General features: G+C 41.0%; 1 protein-coding gene across 2 annotated transcripts in view; it reads left to right on the top strand.

Moving 5' to 3' along the window:
• Positions 1 to 21,475, top strand: part of DDRGK1 (DDRGK domain containing 1) — a 47,337-nt gene extending 25,862 nt beyond the window's left edge. Inside the window, exons 5-9 of one of the 2 annotated variants that reach the window (XM_054632806.2) lie at positions 11,572 to 11,694; positions 14,151 to 14,189; positions 17,200 to 17,256; positions 17,959 to 18,007; positions 19,946 to 21,475. In XM_054632806.2, the coding sequence (XP_054488781.2) occupies positions 11,572 to 11,694; positions 14,151 to 14,189; positions 17,200 to 17,256; positions 17,959 to 18,007; positions 19,946 to 20,118 (441 nt within the window). In that variant the 3' untranslated portion in view covers positions 20,119 to 21,475. Of the gene's footprint in view, positions 1 to 11,571; positions 11,695 to 14,150; positions 14,190 to 17,199; positions 17,257 to 17,958; positions 18,113 to 19,945 lie in introns of both variants that reach the window. The other variant, XM_077177865.1, reaches the window with a different exon arrangement.
• Positions 21,476 to 21,714: the final 239 nt, after the last annotated feature.

Below are 21,714 nucleotides of genomic sequence, written 5' to 3'. Positions count from 1 at the left end.
CTCCAGCCACATGCAGGATTTGGAGCTCAGGAATTTGCCCAGCCTGGCTCTGAGTGTCTCCCAAGGATGGAGATTCACAACTTCCCCTCTTCCCTGGGAGCTGCCAGCTGGAGCCAGCAGGGCAGAAAGTGAAAGGCAGCAGCAGCAGCAACTGATTTTGCAAGTGTTGTGTGAAATTCCATTCTAATTTCATGTATTTGCATGTGCTTCCCAGTTAAAGCTTCCTGGGCTGTGCATATGTTAGCAGGAGTGACCCAGAAAAACAGGTACAGCTCAGCTGAAATGCTTCTGGTGAAGACTTTTCATTAGTGAGGGAGGAAAACTTGGACTTCAGAGCTGCTTTTTGTACTCAGGCCATCAGTGCTGGCTGAGAACTTCCTGCTCTGGTGCTGCTGCAAGTCGTGGGGTGGAAAGGACAGAGGTGTTCTGCACAGTTCTGAGATGAAAAATGCAGCCCTCAGCTCTCACTGTGAATTTTTTGGTGGTTTTTTTTTGGAAATTTGTGTCTCTGCTTCATGGAGATTTATTTTAATTTGCTCCAAGAGCAGGTTGTGTAAGTGGGGTGTGTTACTGATAATATTTTTTAAAGGAAAAGATAATTTTTCCTTTCCTCTGTCAATGATATGAAGGCAGGATAAAGCAATTTTTAAAAATAACCCATACATTACACATACAGATTGTATCCATGAGAAGATTTTTATGTGAATTTCCATTTAGCTCTGGGGTTATTCCCCACAAATCCTTTTCCTCCTGAACTCTCAGTTCCTTTCCATCAGCAGAAGTTTTGAATTTTAAAAATTGAAGGGAAATGTCAGCACTACAACATCAGAATATGTAAGAAAATCTGAGATTTTGTAAAGCAGCTTGACCAAACTTCCAGAGGACCAATAATTCCCCAGCTTCCCTTCCAAGACAGATGTACAAATTTATATTTTTTTTAATATTTTCCTAAAGTTCTGAGAACTTCATATCCTCGAAACCCCGAATAATGAGCTGAGATGACTCCGGTGCTTTGGGGGAATTGTGACATCCTGGCTGGACAGTGACATTAAGTGACACTGGAACTTCCAGTCCCTTGCAGGGTGGCAGCCAGCACAGCACAGCATTGCAGGTGAATTTTTAAGCAAATTCCACCTGAGCTGGGCCATCCTGCTCCTCCCAGGAAGCTGTGGCACAGGACTGAGCTGTTCTGCTGGGCTTTAGCAATTTGGCTGGGGTGACTCAGGCCCGGTTCAAAAGTTCAGTAGAAAATAAAGATAAAATTTACACCAGGCATCTCTTCACACAGAAATATTTATTTTTATGCTTTTACTTTGGTTTCTGTTCATTTGAGGGCTGTGTAATTTATTTTTGGTTGAATGAGGAAACTATTTATTTGTTTCTGGTTTAGTTTGCAGTATTCTTAGTAAAGACTGCACTATAGCACTTCTATTTCACATGGAAAGTGAAACATGGAAACTTCTGGGAAAAAGAGAAATACAAACTAATGCTCTGATTTTATTTATTTGTCTGTTTATTTATTTTAAATGTTGTGCACAACAGTTCACAGAGTACTTCCTAGAACTTAGAAAATTGCTCAAATGCCTCAAAATTGCTCAAATCCAGCTTGGTCACTTTAGCCAGTACCTGCCTACTTAAATCCTGTAATTTTAAATCCTGTAATTTTAAACTATTTTAGTTTGATTTAGTTATTGGTTTTCCCAGTATTTATCAGGACAGCAAACCCACCCACCAGGCTGCATCAGGAACATTATTCTGCCTCTCAGAGCAAAGTGCTTTCAATATTTAATTTTTTTCCTTGTGTCTAAGTTGATAATCCAGTACCTGCTGAACATTTGGAGCATGGATCAAAGTAAATATGTCTGACAATATTTAATGTCCATGCTCAGCTGTTTCCTGGTAATTTTGAATTTGTTTTCATGGGGCCTGTAACAGGAACCAGAACAATTGAAGAGAGCCTGTCCCTAGGCTCAGAACATCTCATTTTCCCAATCTTGTTACAGGCTGATGGTGTGATGGAAAAGGCAGAGCCTCTGAGAGGATCATTGGGTTTATGGAATACACAGGATGAAATGTCATTTATTTTCCTCTAGAGGAGGAATTCTTCAAGTAATATCTTGTCACCAGGAAAGCCTTGTGGGCTGCACATGTTGTGATTCCATTCCCTCATCTGAAAGGCAAAATTCTGAGAGATACCTCAAGTAGTGACTGATAGCAGATAAAAACCAGGGTGGAGCTGGGTTTGTAGAGGCATTTTGATCACTGACATTGCTGTAGTTTATATAATCCCACCAGGCACAAGAAATTCAGTTTATCACTGAAATTTGCCTGAGAAACGTTGCAGTTCTCAGGTGCCTCCTTTTCCCTTTCCTCTCCCAGAGTATTTCTGCAGAGGCAAATCCCCAAACAAGCACAGCCAGCTTAGGTACCTAAATTGTGACTGATAGCAGATAAAAACCAGGGTGGAGCTGGGTTTGTAGAGGCATTTTGGTCACTGACATTGCTGTAGTTTATATAATCCCACCAGGCACAAAAAATTCAGTTTATCACTGAAATTTGCCTGAGAAATGTTGGAGTTCTCAGGTGCCTCCTTTTCCCTTTCCTCTCCCAGAGTATTTCTGCAGAGGTAAATCCCCAGCTAAGCACAGTCAGCCTTGGTACCTAAATTCCACTTAAACCCTTTTTTTTTTACAGTCTCTTTCCTAAGAATTGCTACTAAAATTGTGCTGACAGGTAGGAACTGTGCCTTGAGGGAATTATGGGGGCTAAAATCTTGCCTAGCCTTGAGAAAAATACCCTCTGCTTCTATTTCAATAGATTTGGATGCACTTATAAATAAAATGTGGTTGCCCCTTGGCTTGAGTGTTGCAAACCAGATCATGTATTTTTAAATTCAAGTTTCCTTTCCAGTGTTCTGCTGAGCTGATTGGCTGCAGGCCTGAGGAGGCTCCTTTATAATTGGCATTTGCTTCAGCTCTGCTTTGCCCTGGGGATTTCCCTTTCACTCTTGGAGTTTTTTGGTGGTGAGCTGGTTTACCAGCTGACACCTTATCAATGAGAGTGAATTTCCTCTGATGTTGCAAAACAGAGTCTTCAGACAAAAACTGGCAGATTGCTCAGAAAAGAAAAAAAAAAAAAAGCTCTTTTTCCTTTGCCTGTGCACAGAGATTTTGGTAAATTTGAAATTAAGTGCCTAAATGCACTTAGATTTTGGTAAATTTGCATTTTATTGCCTAAATGCACTTAGATTTTGGTAAATTTCTATTTAAGTGTAGGTTTTGGTAAATTTCTATTTAAGTGCCTAAATGCACTTAGATTTTGGTAAATTTGCATTTAAGTGCCTGAATAAAAAAGGTTTGGATCTTCAGAGCAGTAGAAATGAGTGTCAGCCAGAATCACAAGGATCCTCTGGAAGGTTTGACCCTAAAGTTTTGACTCTTTGATATTTGATCATGGAAGAAGAGGCACCAATTTTTGGTTGCTTTATTTTGTGAGCAGCAAGATTTGTGTGTGTCTCAGCAGAGCTCTTCATTCATTATCTGTTTGATATTTATACCCATTTTTCCTACATTAACAGTGCATTTCTGGAGGCTGATGGAGAACCACTCCATAATTGCAATTTAAGCATCAGTTTTCAAGTGTGTGTACTCCCCTCAAAATTAAATTTCTCCTAAGGGAGTACAAAGTGAAAACCTTAAAAAAAAAACCTCATTCTCCTCAGATTTTGAGGGGTTAAGGACACTTTCTGTCCAAGCAGTGAGGGGGACAGGAATTCTACAGATGCATCTGCTCTGTGCCAAATTGTTCTCAAAAGTCCCTTTTGGCTTCTTGCAGAACCTGCCCTGACAATCCAAAAACTGTACAAGGAGGGATTCTTTGATCCATGGCCCTCTAAACACTCAGGATGCTTTTCCTCATCCTAAAAATTCAGCAAACAGCCACAAACAAAGGAATGACGAGGAGCAGGTAGTGCTTGAAAAGTGTCCAGTGTTTGCTCTGCTTTTCTCACTACCAGTGAGGTTTTCTTCACCCAAGGAGCATCCTGAGCAATCTGTGATCCCAAAAATCAATGTGTGCTTCCAGCTGGGAGCCTCAGAGAGTTTTTGGGATGCTGTGGGTTTTACCTGGTCAAAGGTGTGTTGGAAATAATCCCTGGGATTATTTCTGCAGAACCTGCCCTGATAATACAAAAACTGAATTCTGTACAAGGAGGGATTCTTTGATCCATGGTCCTCTAAAACACTCAGGATGCTTTTCCTCATCCTAAAAATTCAGCCTAAAAACAGCCACATTCCTCATCCTAAAAACAGCCACAAATAAAGCACAGACAGGGAGCAGGTGGTGGCTGAAGAGTGTCCAGTGTTTGCTCTGCTTTCCTCACTGCCAGTGAGGTTTCTTCACCCAAGGAGCATCCTGAGCAATCTGTGATCCCAAAAACCAATGTGTGCTTCCAGCTGGGAGAGAGTTTTTGGGATGAGAGTTTTTGGGATGCTGTGGGTTTTACCTGGTCAAAGGTGTGTTGGAAATAATCCCTGGGATTATTTCTGCAGAACCTGCCCTGATAATACAAAAACTGAATTCTGTACAAGGAGGGATTCTTTGATCCATGGTCCTCTAAACACTCAGGATGCTTTTCCTCATGCTAAAAATTCAGCAAACAGCCACAAATAAAGCACAGACAGGGAGCAGGTGGTGGTTGAAGAGTGTCCAGTGTTTGCTCTGCTTTCCTCACTGCCAGTGAGGTTTTCTTCACCCAAGGAGCATCCTGAGCAATCTGTGATCCCAAAAATCAATGTGTGCTTCCAGCTGGGAGCCTCAGAGAGTTTTTTGGGATGCTGTGGGTTTTACCTGGTCAAAGGCATGTTGGAAATAATCCCTGGGATTTTTAAGGGGCAAACAGAGGGTGAAAGGAGCCTCACAGCACATCCAGGTCCTTGGGAGGACTGGGTGGGAAAAAGAACAGAAAACAAAGGTTTGAGTGACTTATTTATTTATTTATTTATTTGTTCAATAAAGATGTGGTCAAAGTGGGATCGTTTGTTCTTCACATGCAGTGGAATAAACTAAAAATCAAAAAGAAATCTTTACACTGTTCAAGCCCCCAGTCTGGGTAACATTTAAATGGGTGAGGAGAGAGACAAGCCTGCTTAAAAAAAAAAAAAAAAAAAAAAAAAAACCCAAAAAAATAAAAGCAGGCAGCTGACGATGAGCATCTGCAGTTACCACATTTCCATCTGCTGGGATTTCCCCAGCACCCCACCCATGGCTGGGGGGTGGCCCAGCCACTCTCTGCTCTGAGCCATGAGCTCAAAAGGAACCTGAGTGCCCAAAATGTGGGGTTTGAAAGATGGGTTTGAGCTCAGAAGGGACCTGAGTGCTAAAAATGTGGGGTTTGAAAGATGGGTTTGACCTTAGAAGGGACCTGAGTGCCCAAAATGTGGGGTTTGAAAGGTGGGTGTGAGCTCAGAAGGAACTTCAGTGCTCAAATGTGGGGTTTGGAAGGTGGGTTTGACCTCACAAGGGACCCAAGTGCCAAAAATGTGGGGTTTGAAGGGTGGGTTTGAACTCAGAAGGAATCTGAGTGCCAAAATGTGGGGTTTGAAAGGTGGGTTTTACCTTACAAGGGACCCAAGTGCCCAAAATGTGGGGTTTGAGCTCAGAAGGAACCTGGGTGCCAAAACTGTGGGGTTTGGAAGGTGGGTTTGAACTCAGAAAGGATCTGAGTGCAGAAATGTGGGGTTTGAAGGGTGGGTTTGAGCTCAGAAGGGACCCAAGTGCAAAAACTATGGGGTTTGGAAAGTGGGTTTGAGCTCAGAAAGAACCTGAGTGCCCAAAATGTGGGGTTTGAGCTCAGAAGGAACCTGAGTGCCCGAAATGTGGGGTTTGAAAGGTGGGTTTGACCTCACAAAAGACCCAAGTGCCAAAAATGGGGTTTGAGCTCAGAAGGGACCTGAGTGCCCAAAATGTGGGGTTTGAAAGATGGGTTTGACTTTAGAAGGGACCCAAGTGCCCAAAATGTGGGGTTTGAAAGATGGGTTTGACCTTAGAAGGGACCGGAGTGCCAAAACTGTGGGGTTTGGAAGGTGGGTTTGAGCTCAGAAGGAACCTGAATGCCCAAATGTGGGGTTTGAAAGATGGGTTTGAGTTCAGAAGGGACCTGAGTGCCCAAAATGTGGGGTTTGAAAGATGAATTTGAGCCCAGTGCCCTCTGTGTGCCTGGCACAAAATCCTGGCCTTAGTTTGTGAGGAGATCCTGAGGGACTGGGGGTGTTTCTGGGTTATTTATGTATGGACACATTTGAGTTTTGTGGGAATTCTGCTGCCTGAATTTGACCCTGCAGCTCCCACACAGCTGCTCCATGAGCACGTGGGAGAAGAGGGTTAGAGAGATGAGGGTTAGAAACAAAAAATATTCTAAATAAATAAAAATATTCTAAATAAATATTATAAATAAATAAAAATAAATCTTCTAAATAAATAGAAATATTCTAAATAAGTATAAATAAATACTCCCAGCCATCCTGAAAGTGCCAGGGCTCCCCTGCTCAGTCTCCACCTTGCTTCTCCCTGGGCACTTGTGCAAACTCATCTCTCCTCTTGCTCTGAACCAAGCTGCAATTTGGATAAATCCTTTTTTTTTTTTTCCTACAGATTGAATCATAGGTGAATTTAGGTTGTAAAGCATGTGAGGCTCTTCATGAATTTTTAATTTTTAGATGGAAAAAAAAAAAAGGCAGCTGGAAATATTTAGTGTTCTGGAGCAAGCTACAACCACCAGGAAGCTTTGAGGGCTGCCAAAGCAGTGGCTCAGGGCACCTGGAAATGCTCTGCTGAGCAAAATTCAGCATCTGGAAAACAAAATCCTGTTGGCAAAAGAGGGGCTGGAGGCTGAGTGTTCTGCTCTTCTGCCTTGCTGGGAATGGAAGTGCTGATAGGAACCTGCTGGGATACTTCCAAAAACTGCAGGGTGCTGTTCTTCAGGTGGGGAAGGAGCACAGGAAGGAGCCTTGTTCATTCTTTAGACATTCCAGAAGCAGGAAAATGTGTTTTAGTTATTGTTGCCCTCAGTTACAAATGGGACAATGTCTTCTGATCTTTTTTTTTTTTTTTTTTTTTTGGCCAAAGCAATTCTGAGGCTTTGTGATTGGTTTTTTTTTCTTTTTTCTCATTTCAAATCCTGCTGAATTACAACCTCTCTAATAGACCAGGGGGAGAACATTATTCTTGTCTTTCCAGGATCAAGATTAAATTTAATGCACTTACAAGAAAAGAACAATTGCTGTTGCTTCCAGATGAAATATGGTTATGTTGTTCTTGGCATCTGGAGTGCATGTAAGGAAAAAAATCTGCTGTTGGATTAATTGTTGTGGTGATGAATGACCCAAAAATGATCTTGTTTTGTCTCAAGAGCTTCCTGAGATCTGTAGATTTTTCATGAGATAGCAGTTTTAAAAAATGGATTTGGCTTTGCAGTTACACCAAGATCCTTTCAGTCCTGCTTTTCTGTTTTTCTCATTCTTGGATGTTGGCAGGGTTCTTTCTGCTGACTTTATGGGAATTTGATATACATTTTTTAATATTTATTTATTTATTTATTTATTTTTATATCTATGTCTATATTTATATATTTATATAAAAAACTATTTTATATATTTTATATATTAATTCTGGGTTTATATATTTATATAAAAATAAAACTTTAATATGTTTTATATATTATATATATTATATATTATATTATATTATATTATATTATATTATATTATATTATATTATATATATTATTTATATATTATATATTATATATATAAAATATATCTTTTTATATCTTTTTGTACGTATATAAAAATAAAACTATTTTATGTTTTATATATTAATTCTATTTTTATATATTTTTATATCTGTATTTTTATATATTTATATAAAATAAAACTATTTTCTATTTTATATATTAATTCTATTTTTTTATTTTTTATATTTATATATTTTAGATATTTTTAATATATTTATATAAAAATAAAACTATTTTATATGTTTTATATATTAATTCTATTTATATAACATAATAATTTTTATATATTTAAATAAAAACAGGACCAAACACTCTTTGTTTTTTGGTAAAAGACATCTTTTTTAATATGGATATATTTTCTGTATACTGAATGACTCTTCCTGTCTCTCCCTGTTCTGTTTTTATTTAATGGAACAATATTTGCATTCCAGCTCCTTAAGGAAGCCATTACCATATCACTGTCCAAGATGTAGCATGGCAAGCTATAAACTTTATACTTCTATAAAGTAATAGAAATCAACATCACTGTTCTTTAAAAATTCCATTTCTCTGCTGATGCTGGAGGAATGCCCTGGGATTGTCAGTGACATTGGAAGAGCTCCTGTGTTTGTTCTAATCACCTCTGCAATGTGATGGAGCCAGATGCCAGATCCTGGAGGAATCTCTTTGTACCAGGTGCTGCACAAACAGAAATTCCTCTGGGCAGCATTTCCTGGAGGGAAACATTTCTGTTCTGTGTGAGCCATGGAACCCTTTAGATTGGAAAAGGCTTCTGAGATCATCAAATCCAACCTTCAGCATTAGTCCAGCCTTCTCTTGGAGAAGAACAAAACAATTTTTAAATGAAAATAATGGAAAGGAGCAAATTTAGGAGCTCCCAGTAAAAACCAGTTCTTATTTGAAACATTTTCTAAGCAATCTGTCGCATTCCCAAACATTTAATCACAATTTTGATTTGTGAAGGTGTGAATTCCACAGAACCAGGCATCACCATGTCACTGATGCTGGGCTTGGGGTTTTCTGGGCCAGCTTTATTATGGCCTTGAAGGTTTAAATATTTATTTCAAGGTAGGCCATGAAGGTTTTGTATTGCCTAAAAGCCTGAAACTTTTGTTTAACAAACAACATGTAAAAAACTCCTTTTGTTAATACAGTCATGCCCTGCCTCCTGTGCCTAAAACACTTTATATATTATTTAATTTTATATATTATCCATGGAGGAAGGAAGTTTTCATAAGATTTTCCTTAAAAACTTGATTTTACCTGAAACTTTCACAGTTTCTCTCCCCCAGTGTAATCCTGGTGAGCACTCCCAATGTCCTGCAGTGGCAGACCTGGGGCCAGTAACCAAAAATGTGAATGTGGCATCAAAGTGCAGGGAGGAGCAGCTTTATTGTGGCCTTCAAGGCTTTAATATTAATTTCAGGGCAGGCCATGAATTTTTTTTTTATTGCAGATAACTGAAAGCCTAAGGCTTTGTTTAACAAACAAGAACTAAAGTAAAAAGCTCCTTTTATTAATACAATCGTGCCTTGCCTGCTGTGCCTAATTTAGATATTATTTAATTTTATATATTTTCCATGTAGGAAGAAAGTTTTCATAAGAAAGAGGTTTTTCCTTGAAAACTTGATTTTACTTGAAACTTTTACAGCTTCTCTCCACCAGTGTAATCCAGTGTTCCTTGTGAGCACTCCAAGGGGCTTTAAAGCTTTAATATTTATTTCAAGGTAGGCCATGAAGTTTTTTCATTGCAGATAACTAAAAGCCTAAGGCTTTTTAACAAACAAAAAGTAAAGTAAAAAACTCCTTTTGTTAATACAATCATGCCTTGCCTCCTGTGCCTAAAATACTTCATATTAAATAATTTAGATGTTATTTAATTTTATATATGATCCATGTAGGAAGGAAGTTTTCATAAGATTTTCCTTAAAAACTTGATTTTACTTGAAACTTCTCCAGTTTCTCTCCCCCAGTGTAATCCTGGTGAGCACTCCCAATGTCCTGCAGTGGCAGACCTGGGGCCAGTAACCAAAAATGTGAATGTGGCATCAAAGTGCAGGGAGGGGCAGCTTTATTGTGGCCTTCAAGGCTTTAATATTAATTTCAGGGTAGGCCATGAAATTTTTTTATTGCAGATAACTGAAAGCCTAAGGCTTTGTTTAACAAACAAGAAGTAAAAGTAAAAAACTCCTTTTATTAATACAATCGTGCCTTGCCTGCTGTGCCTAATTTAGATATTATTTAATTTTATATATTATCCATGTAGGAAGAAAGTTTTCATAAGAAAGAGGTTTTTCCTTGAAAACTTGATTTTACTTGAAACTTTTACAGCTTCTCTCCCCCAGTGTAGTCCAGTGTTCCTTGTGAGCACTCCAAGGGGCTTTAAAGCTTTAATATTTATTTCAAGGTAGGCCATGAAGTTTTTTCATTGCAGATAACTGAAAACCTAAGGCTTTTGTTTAACAAACAAAAAATAAAAGTAAAAAATTCCTTTTGTTAATACAATCATGCCTTGCCTCCTGTGTCTAAAATACTTTATATTAAATAATTTAGATATTATTTAATTTTATATATGATCCATGTAGGAAGGATGTTTTCATAAGATTTTCCTTAAAAACTTGATTTTACCTGAAACTTTCACAGCTTCTGTCCAGCAATGTAATCCTGGTGAGCACTCCCAATGTCCTGCAGTGGCAGACCTGGGGCCAGTAACCAAAAATGTGAATGTGGCATCAAAGTGCAGGGAGGTGCAGCTTTACTGTGGCCTTTAAGGCTTTAATATTTATTTCAGGGCAGGCCATGAAATTTTTTTATTGCAGATAACTAAAAACCTAAGGCTTTTGTTTAACAAACAAAAAGTAAAAGTAAAAAATTCCTTTTGTTAATACAATCACCTCCTGTGCCTAAAACACTTTATATAATAATTTAGATATTATTTAATGTTATATATTATCCATGTAGGAAGAAAGTTTTCATAAGATTTTCCTTAAAAACTTGATTTTACCTGAAACTTTCAGTTTCTCTCCCCCAGTGTAATCCTGGTGAGCACTCCCAATGTCCTGCAGTGGCAGACCTGGGGCCAGTAACCAAAAATGTGAATGTGGCATCAAAGTGCAGGGAGGTGCAGCTTTATTGTGGCCTTCAAGGCTTTAATATTAATTTCAGGGCAGGCCATGAAATTTTTTTATTGCAGATAACTGAAAACCTAAGGCTTTGTTTAACAAACAAAAAGTAAAAGTAAAAAACTCCTTTTATTAATACAATCGTGCCTTGCCTGCTGTGCCTAATTTAGATATTATTTAATTTTATATATTATCCATGTAGGAAGGAAGTTTTCATAAGATTTTCCTTGAAAACTTGATTTTACCTGAAACTTTCACAGTTTCTCTCCCCCAGTGCAATCCTGGTGAGCACTCCCAATGGCCTGCAGTGGCAGAGCAGACCTGGGGCCAGTTCTGCTTCAACCAAAAATGTCAACGTTGCATCAGAGTGCAGGGAGGGGCAGGGACTTCCTGTGAGCAGCAGCAGATTGATGCAAATGAAGCAGGCAGGTTGCTATTTAAGAGCTTTTCTGTCAGCTGTGCTAGGAACCAGCCCTGGCTGTGAGATGGTCACTGCCTCTCAAGGGTGGCTTCTGGAACTCACTGTGCCACCAAGGGACTGCTTAAACTCAGCTGAAAAACTTTTCATGTGCTGGCTGCAGGGAAAGGAGATGCTGCTTCACTTCAGACCTGATTTGGGACAGAGCAAACTGACCACTTGTCATCTTTTCTGTCCAGGAAGAGGAAAAAAGGAAGGCAAAGGAAGAAGAGGAGAAGAGAGAATATGAAGAGTACCTGAAGCTGAAGGAGAGTTTTGTGGTTGAAGAGGAAGGGGTTGAAGAGTCCATGACAGAGGAACAGGTATGTGAGGCTGGTTCTGAAGTTCCCCTTCTCCTGTTAGACTTGCTGCATTCTGTCTTGTATAAAATTGAATTTAAAGTAGGAGTCAGCCAAAGGTTTTTGCTTGTGAAAGCTAAATTGTGTCTGTGGCACAGGTGAAGCCTGGAATATTTCCTGGGGAATGCTGCTGTTCCTCAGAGCAGGCTCCTACAGGGTATTTCAGAGTTCTGAGAGAACTTGCTGGAAATGAGTTCTGCCCTCCCTGTGTCTAAGAACTGAAATAAAACTCACTCTGGAATTCAGATTATCTCTCACTGTCAGCAGCTCTGCCTTACCCACCGAGACTGAGCCAGTAAAGCTCAGTTTGGAGTTTGAAAGTGCCCACAGACCTTGGGGACAATTATTTGGGTTTGGCTTTATTTTCTACACCAAGAGAGCTGCTGTGAAATCAAATTAAAACCCAAGCTCTTGTCTCAAAAGGCTTCTGATAAAGGAATCCTCAGAACAAACCCACACTGCTGCTCCTGTGGCTGCCTGCAGAGCTGCTGGGGATGGTGGTTGAAATGTGATATTTGATATAAAATCACAGCAAACCTGAAAAAGTTTTGCTGTGGTGGCAGGCAGAGCTCTTGTTTTGTCTGCTGAAAACCTGTTAGACACAATTTATTTGCTATCACATCCTGCAATTGCTCTTGGGTTGTAGCTGCCAATTTGAGCTGTCCAGTGCATTTCTTGGGAAGGATTTATTTCAGGGCCATGTGTGCATTTGCTGCTCTGCTGAAGAGACTCTGGAATTAAATGGATTTGCTTTAGTGTGACTGAGAGTGGCTTTGGGCACAGCAGATTGTGCCCAATGTCAAGCACCACTGACTCATCACAGGTTCCCTTGATGGATCCCTTCCCATCAAGAAAAATTCCTCCATCACACCAGGGATTAACACCAGGAGAAATTCTGTCTGCTGATGGGGAATTGCAGTGAACAGCAAAAAATACACACTTTTATTGACAATTCCTTCAAAAATCTGTCCCTGTCCTGTTAGGAAATGAGATTATCCCTAAATATTGCTGTGTTCCACTTTAAACACCCTTCAAACTGGAATGTGGTGATTGTCCATGTTCCTACAGCTGCCTGTCAAGGAGAAATTCATCTCCCTCCATGTCAGAAGAGAGAAGGTTTTAGGTTCCTCACCTAAAAGAGTTTGAGATGCCTGATATCAGAACAGAAAAGGGTGTTCCTCACCCAAAAGAGCTTGAGATGCCTCCATCTCAACGTGAGATCACTTTGGTAGGGGTGCTAGGGGAGTTACCACTTGAATTGCAGGTGATTTAAAAGTCACATTCAGAAATAATATTTAAAACAGGGTATTTAAAACAGGTACAGAGTTATTTGGAGGCAGCAGAAATGAGAAGGAAATGAAGCAGTCAGCCTGGCCTCGTGCTGGCTCAGAAACTGAAGCATTTCAGTGTCCTGTTAGCAAAGCTGACTCTGCCCTGTGCTGAAAATCAAGCTCCTGACTCCAGAGCTCACCATTAATTAAGGCTGATGGATTCCTGGGGTTCCAGAGTAACCTGATCTCATTTTATCTTCAGTGCACAGTGTTTGCATTGCCTCTGCAGTGGAGCTGCTCACTGGATTTCAGGTGCATGGCTCTGCAATGCTTGAGCCTCCACAGGTGCTGTGCAGCTGTGCTGCCCTTGGCCAGCTGCAGCTCCTGAGCCACTCTGGGTTTTCCTCTGCACAGAATGTCCTGGGTGTGTGACTTAATGATGCTTAAACTCACCCAGATGTGGTTATTTCAGGGTATTCATGATGTGAAGAATAAAAAAAATTGTGTGATAACCTTTTGGGAAATATTTAAATTGTACTTAAGCCACATTCTGTCTCAAAAAAATACCTGTCAGAAATCCCTTGTAAAGATTAAATCGAGATTATTTTTCCTCCCAGTTCAATATCTCAGTGTGTGTAGTTAAAACTTAGGAATTATGCAATCTAAAGACTTCTGTAGTATTTATCCTCAGCAAGTTTTTGATGCATTTAATGCTCATGAAATACTTAAATTGTACCTGACACACATTCTGTCTCAAAAAATACTTGTCAGAAATCCCTTGTAAAGATTAAATTGAGATTATTTTTCCTCCCAGTTCAATATTTCAGTGTGTATAGCTAAAACTTAGGAATTATGCAATCTAAACACTTTTATAGTATTTATCTTCAGCAAGTTTTTGATGCATTTAATGCTCATGAAATACTTAAATAGTATCTGAGCCACATTTTGTTTTGAAAAATACCTGTCAAAAATCCCTTGGAAAGATTGAGTCTAGATTATTTTTCTTCCCAGTTCAATATCTCAGTGTGTGTAGTTAAAACTTGGGACTTAAGAATCTAAACACTTTTATAGTATTTATCTTCAGCAAGTTTTGGATGCATTTAATGCTCATGAATTCAAAATTAAAATTGTTTTCCTTGTTGTCTCCAGTCTCGCAGCTTTCTCATGGAATTCCTGGAATATGTTAAGGTAAGGTGCCTTTGGTTTTTCTTTGGTTTTAGATGGTGTGAATTGCCTTTGGTCAAAGAGGGGCATCTTTACTTCCTCTTTCATTTACTTAAATATTCAACAAGTAACAAAAACTGTACCTTTAGTAAGTGTTAATTACTGAACCAGCACAAACACAATTATCTAAAATAATTTAATTCCAGCTGGATCCTGGCTTTTGGGGCAGGATGTGGCCTGGTGGATCTCCCTCAGAGTTTATAGAAGCAATGTTTGGGATTTTTTGGGGCATTCAGGCTTTTTTGTTTGTGAGCATCAGCCACTGATTCAAAAACAATCTCTCCATGTGAGCTCAGCAGGAAGGAGAGCTGCTGTACCTGGAGGGTGTTTTGGAGCCTCCAACACAGGCACTGGAAAGCTCAATCTCAACTTTTCCTGTGATTCCTTCACTTTTTTTCTATCCTGCATGTATTTTTTTTTTATGTTCAGGAGGGCAGTTTAAGAAGCAGCTGCCTTGTTTTAACCAGGGTGTGTCAGTGTCCCTTCCATCCCTCCCATTGTATGGCTGGGTGTTTAAAACCTGGGCTGTGCTCATTTATGCTTTTGATCTGTGAGGGCAAATTGCTGTATCAAAGGTCAGATGCATTTTTCTCCTCTCACTCCAACACTGGCATGCAAATCTGTTTTCCTGATGAATCCCTTTCTTCCTTTACTGGAATCTGAACTCTCAGGGTGTGTGACCTGGCTTCTCCAGCAAGCAAATCACTTGCTGCTAGTATCACCTGATACTCTGTGAGCTGCTCATCAATTTCTATCCCAAAATCTCGCATTTTGCATGTCCATTATCCCAGCAAAACCCTGAATTTACAGCACATTGATCTCCTGGAGTCAGAGCTTTGCCTCATGGATAATTCTCCTTGTGGAGTCCTTTGGAGTGACTGCCAGGCAGTTCTGGACAGGAGCTCAGAGCTGAGCCCTGCAAAGCTTTGCTGGGCTGCTCTCCCTCTCCCTTTTACCTCTGTAGGCAAAAAAAGGGAATTTCAGTGTCCCTTGGGATCTTCCAGAGCACTGGGAGCTTTCCAGAGGGTGACACAGCCAGGGCAGGCTCTGCCCATTGCCCCTGGGGTTGTGGTGGATGGACCAGATTAGTCACAAACTCCCAGTTGAGTGTTTCAGCACAAAATTCTCTATCAGTCACTTTATCTTGACGTCAGAGAAATTCAACTTGGGCTGGAAACCCAAGTCTGAATATCCGACACCTGATTTCCTCTGCAGAGCTGAGCTGCAGAACTGGGGCATTGCTTTCTTTCACAAGTTTTAAGTATTTTTCTTTAATCTTGAAAGTGTGCTTAATGTATAGATTATGTATTGCCCTCATCTTCTGTTCTGTTCACAGAAACCATTGACAGGAAGCGGTGCTGAGCTGCTCGTAGCTGTCAGAGAAAAATGTATAAATTAAGAGGAATTGGCATTTTTTTTAAAACTAAAATTGAATTTAGCTCTTCTGCTGAATAATTTCTTAGGCTGGTATCATTGACTGGAGGTAGCTCACCCTGTGCTTCATCCTTAAGGGTGTTGGGAGCAAAATGCAGCCTCTTGCTGAGGACAGCAGCAGCATCACCCCTAAAATGAAATGAATTCAGGAGAATGTGGATGTGTCTTTGTTGCTGAAGGGAAGCCAAGCCTGTCTCTAGAACATGATGTATGTGGAGAAGTGTTTCATTCCCTTGGGACCCCATGAGTGTGGGGGGTGCATCCTCATCCCACCCCACCCCCTTGGGCTCTCATTCCCAGCAGGATCTGCCTTGGAAAGCTTCCACTAAACTTGCTCATTGAGGGGGAAGATCTTTAGGTGAAGGTTTAAGTCCTGTTTTTCCTGTTGATGTGGCTTTGCACCAGCCCCCCCCAGTCCCTTTAAAAGAAGATGTGACGAATGTTGGCAGTTCCCAGCTCTGAGAACTGAATTCCATGGACTGGTTCCAGTTCCATGTGTTCAGTCCATGGTATTCAGTTCTCTAGCTTGGCTGCATCAAACTTCACAGCTGCTAAATCTCTGTGTGCCTTTCTTTTGGGTCTGATTTTATTAATGCAAAAGATTCATCTATTTCAGCCTCTCTTGATTTCTTCAGTGGCCTCCCAGTATGCTCTCAAGACCAGAAACAAAGGATTTTGTTGTTTGAAGTATTGAATTTGTTACTGGAGATGCAGCTCCTGTGGCTGTACATACATGGATTTTAGGAATGTAAACCTGAATATTAACTGAGCTTTCCAACACTTTTGTTTTTTCCAAGCTCCTTACAAACACTGCATCCTCTTGCAGCTAAACAGATGAGTTCCTAAAATTTTGGCAGAGAAGAAAACAGGAACCAGGTAGCTCCAGACAAGCCCTGCAGGTGTTTTCTCTGGAGCTACAGAGAAGCACAAAACCAGATGGGAGCAGTGGTGGCTGTGCCTTGACTGAGAAAAGCTGCAGGAAGAATCTGTCAAAAAGCAAAATGACAAAGTGCAGTTCCAGCACTGACAATTTTAATAAGGTGTTGGCTTGCTTAGGAAGATTATTATGGCATTAATACACATGACATCAGTAAAACAGAACTAAAGCACTTAATGCTGCCAGTCTTGCCTGGGTTTTATGTAAGTGATGGTTTTAAAAGGTGCTTTGAAACATCCCTGAAAGAAGAAAGGGATGTTGATAAAACACTCTGGAAATTCAAGGTAGCAGCTGAGAAACTCAGGAGGTGGGGGAGCAGAGTCGTGGCTGTTCCTTGTGCTCATCCCAGGGTGAGGAAAAGTCCAGCATCAATCAAGGCTCCAGATGGGTTTAGTCTTGCCCTAAGTGGGGCAGAGCACTCAATCTTTCCACAGAACTCCCTGCTTTAGGTAACCTCAGAGGTTTTCATCACAGGAAAATGCTTACTAGGAAAAGGAACAGGTTCTGTGCTTTGTCTGGTTAATGCATTTTTTTATTTGAATGGAAAAAAAAATAAATCCCAGCTTTCTCATTCATCAGCTTAACTCTTGTTTGTCCCCACAGAAAACAAAAGTTATCCAGCTGGAGGACTTGGCTTCACATCTGGGTTTAAGGACACAGGTAAAAAAAAAAACCAAAAATTGACTTTTGGGGTGGAAGTACTAATTTTTGCTGGGCCCCTGCCTTCCTCTTAAACCAGAACTCTTATTTAAGTGTGCAGTGGGTTATTACAGGAATTTATCTGGTTAAAATCGAAATTATCATTTCCTTCTGCAGTCATACAACAGCAAGAAAAAGAGAGGTAGAGCTGTAGAAACCAACACTTAAGGTGCAGTGGAATTGCATGCTTGGAGTAACTGTGGAGTAAACCCAGCCATAAATTCAACAAGTTGTTGTTTTGGGTTGGTAGGAGAGGTTTACTCCTAAAAGGAGCAGGAAAAGATAGAAAAAATATGGAATTTTTGAGCAAGGACCTTGGAGAAGGACCTCTGTGCTTCATGGAACTTCATGGCACTGCACAGCCTTTCCATAGGAAGATTCCTATAACCCCCTGCTCCTTTTAGCAGCCAAGTAATGGCAATAAAAGTCCATTTTAAGGGATGGGGAATTTAATTTGAACATCCCAAAATGAAAAAAAAAAAAAATTAAAAAAAAAATCACCCCTCTAAGACCAAAGGGCTGATTCCATCTCTTTTTGTGGGAGTACTGAATTCCTTAACCCTGAGGGATTTCAAGGTAAACCTCTGGAGTTGATCTGAATGTGTGAAATGGTTTCTGCTTCCCTTTTGAGCAGTCTGTTACTCCTTTTTCTCTTCTGCACAGGATGCAATTAACAGAATCCAGGACCTGATGGCAGATGGCACCCTGACAGGTGACAGCCAAAGCACAAAGGGGATCTTCTGTAGCTGCTGGTGCAGAAAATGCCTTCCTTGTGGCAGAGACAGAATTCCAGTGTCATTCCTGCTCTGAGGATCTAGTAGGACTTGATAGCTAGATATTTATATTTTATTTATTTACCCATCTGCTGAAGGCCTTTTGGGGTTGCTGAGCAGCCAGCTGCAAATGGGTTTTTATGTTTTATATTTTATTTATAAGGATCTAGTAGGATCTAGTAGTTTTATAAGTTTAATCTATTTTAATCTATCTAGTTTAATCTATTTATATTTTTATAAATAGATAATCTAATCTATATAATTCTATAATAATAATCTAGATAATAATCTAGATAATTTAATCTATATATTTTTAATTTTAATAATTTAAATTTAATAATTTTAATCTATTTATATTTTAATCTATAAGTTTAATCTATCTAGTTTAATCTATTTATTAGGATCTAGTTCTAAGGATCTAGTAGGACCTGATAGCTAGATTTATATTTTATTTTTTTACCCATCTGCTGAAGGCCTTTTGGGGTTGCTGAGCAGCCAGCTGCCAATGGGGCCTTCTGAAATCTGAATTTGAGAGGATCACTGGGATGATTTGGGGTGGTTTCCAAGCCTGGTGCTTAAAGCCAGGACTGGGGTATGGCATGTGGGAGAGGCAGACATCCCAGAGCACTGCAGGATGCTGGAGCCAGTGAAGAGCCTGTTCCCAGCCCTGTCCAAGCTGGAATTACAGCAGACACTGAGCAGGAGCAAGGCTGGTTTAGAGCTGGGCAGTCTTTTCTTTCCAAGGGTGAGGTAGGGAAGGTGCCAGCACAAACATTTATTCACCTGATCTTGTGCTGGTGGCTGGAGAACAACTGTCTCACAATGTGGAAACCCTTTCAAATGCCCTAAAAGTGTCTCAGCAATGTGGGAACCCTTTCAAATGCCCTACAACTGTCTCAGCAATGTGGAAACCCTTTCAAATGCCCTACAACTGTCTCACAATGTGGAAACCCTTTCAAATGCCCTACAACTGTCTCAGCAATGTGGAAACCCTTTCAAATGCCCTAAAAGTGTCTCAGCAATGTGGGAACCCTTTCAAATGCCCTACAAGTGCTTGGAATGCAGGGAGAGGGATGTGTGCTGTCCTGGCTGGCTGTGCACAAAGCCAGGGAGGCTCTGCCTCAGTGGAATACATAAAACCAGAATTCTGTTCTCAGTCTGGGTGGAGGCACAGGAATAGGGAAACTGAGCTGCATTCCCTTCAGAGGGGAAGCTGGAAAGGCTGAGCTGGGCCCCACAAGGTCCCTCCTGCTCTGCCTTTCTCCATCAGCTGGGAACATGAGAACCAAAAAAGCAGGGCTAGGAAGGGGAAGGGTCTGGAGGGGAATCCATGTGAGGAGCAGCTGAGGGCACTTGGCTTGAGGGGAGATCCATCAAATTCTGCAGCTTCATCCCCAGGGGCAGCTCATCTCTGTGACAGGGACAGGAGCCAGGGAATGGCTGGAGCTGGGTTAGGGGGATTTGTGTTGGAGATCAGGATTTGCTGGGTACTGCCCCAAATCTGCCAAAGCTCCAGCAGAGTCTGGACCACGCTCTCAGGGACAGGGGGGGATTGTTGGGGTGTCTGTGCAGGACCAGGAGCTGGATCACTGATCCTGGTGGTTCCCATCCAGCTCAGGACATTCTGGGATCCCTGCAGCAGCTGCTGTGGAGCTCCCAGCCAGCTGTTCCCAGTGCCAGAACTTTTCTTTTGAGCCAAAGGAGCATTCCCAGGGCCCTGGGCTGCTGCTCCAGCTCCCAGCAGTGGCCAGGAGATAAAATCCTGCCTGGCCTAGGTAGGGATTATTGCCTCAGCAGCTGGAACATCCCTTCCCAAAGCAGTGAGTGATGCCTGGGGGAGGTGAGGGGAGCCTCTCAGTGCTGTGTTTGCCCTGCAGGTGTGATTGATGACAGGGGAAAGTTCATCTACATCACTGCAGAGGAGATGGCAGCCGTGGCCCAGTACATCAAGCAGCGAGGCCGAGTGTCCATTGCAGAGCTGGCCCAGGCCAGCAACTCCCTCATCAACCTCCAGCCTGACAACAGAGCTGTGGCTCCCACCCTGGCCTGAGCCACACACTGCAGGAGTTGAAGCTCTTAATGAATAAAGCACATAATTAAAAGCAAACGAGAAGCTCCCAGGGCCGTTGGTGGTGCCTGAAGGTAGGATGATGTTCTTCTGAAGCACCAGCTGCAAACTCAGATGTTTTGCTTTTCCTTCTGTTAGAACTGCTGTTAAATGGTAAAAATTGATTGTACAAGAGGCTAGCCAGGAGCTCAAACACTGGTGCACCAGTAGCCAAAAAGATCAGTAATTTATCCCCTGGCAGCCAGTCTCATGTTGCTATAAACAAACTTTTTATTGTTTGCAGATTCTGATGTCTGTGTCAAATTATTTGGGGTTGTTTGCATTCAGGATTCTCCAGGCTTGCTCTGCACTGTGGAGCTGTTTAACTTTGTGATGGACACAGCATTGGCTGCTATACCAAGGTTGGAAGGAAAGAGTAAAAAAAAAATACTAAAAGTGTGTCTTTGTTCTTGCTGAAATATATCCTGAAACCCTGGAAAGAATGGTTGCTCTGTTCAAAATTCCAGGGGCTATTTCAGGAAACTTTTGCTATAGAAATATGTTTTCCTTGGTTTATGTAACATGAAAAGTTTGCTTGCAGACAAGCTTCATCATTTCCCTGTGGCCAAGAGACAGAAACCCCTCCAGGGAAGGGCTGAGTGGGCTCATTTATTTATTTATTGTGCAGGCCAGTCCTGCTGATACCAGCCAGATCCTGGTGATTCATCCTTTGAAGTCAGAGCCAGCTCAGAGTGTCTGAAGGCCTCAGACACCCCCACCCCTTGGCCTCTGTGTTCTGCAGGTCTGGGGGTTTTTAAATAAAAACTTCAGACACTCTGAGTCATGCAATTAATGTTCCAAGTTAATGATTATGAAAGCATTAATTGTATGGGTCAGTGTATTTCCTGCAATAAGAATATTTATTTTTTCAATCATTCATTCATTCTCCTTTCTGAAATCAGCAGAATTTATGTGGATGAACAGTAACTGGGGAGGACAAGAGGTTTTGTCCCTGCCAAACTTGGAGGTAACTTGAGCAGACTAAAAGCCACCTTATCAGTGGGATGAGACAGCAATAAAACAATGGAAGGAAACATTTCCTTTTCATCTCTGCACTGCTGCTGAATGTCAGAGTGCAGGAGAGTGGAGTTCCACCAGCACCACGTGTTGCTGTGAAAGACCAGCACATCCTGAGTGCTGTACAACCACAGCCAGCAAAGAGGTTATTTAGCATGTGAGGCTTGTGAAGTCTCTTTCTTAAGGATTGCATATTAAATATTTTAAAAATATTCGGGTTTGCCACTGGTTTTTTGTTCTGTCTTAAACTATTCTTGTAATAAAATTGACAATATTGAAAGAATTTCAGAGGTTTGAAAGGTTTGTTAGAAAGGGGCAGGACGTGACTGTGAGCTCTGCCAGCAGCTGCTCTGCCCTCCTCATCCTCTCCCACCATTTCCATTTCTGTTCTTTTCACCCAGCTGCATCCTCTCAGCACTCAGGAAAATTCATTTTTCTCTCATTCTGGGGGTGCTGTGCTGCATGTGAATTGTGAGGATTTACCTGAGCCAGGAGAAAATAATGTAGGTAACAAAAAACATG

Source organism: Agelaius phoeniceus, chromosome 4, assembly GCF_051311805.1.
Source record: "Agelaius phoeniceus isolate bAgePho1 chromosome 4, bAgePho1.hap1, whole genome shotgun sequence".
Classification (NCBI taxonomy): domain Eukaryota; kingdom Metazoa; phylum Chordata; class Aves; order Passeriformes; family Icteridae; genus Agelaius; species Agelaius phoeniceus.
This window is presented reverse-complemented; position numbering and strand designations above follow the sequence as displayed.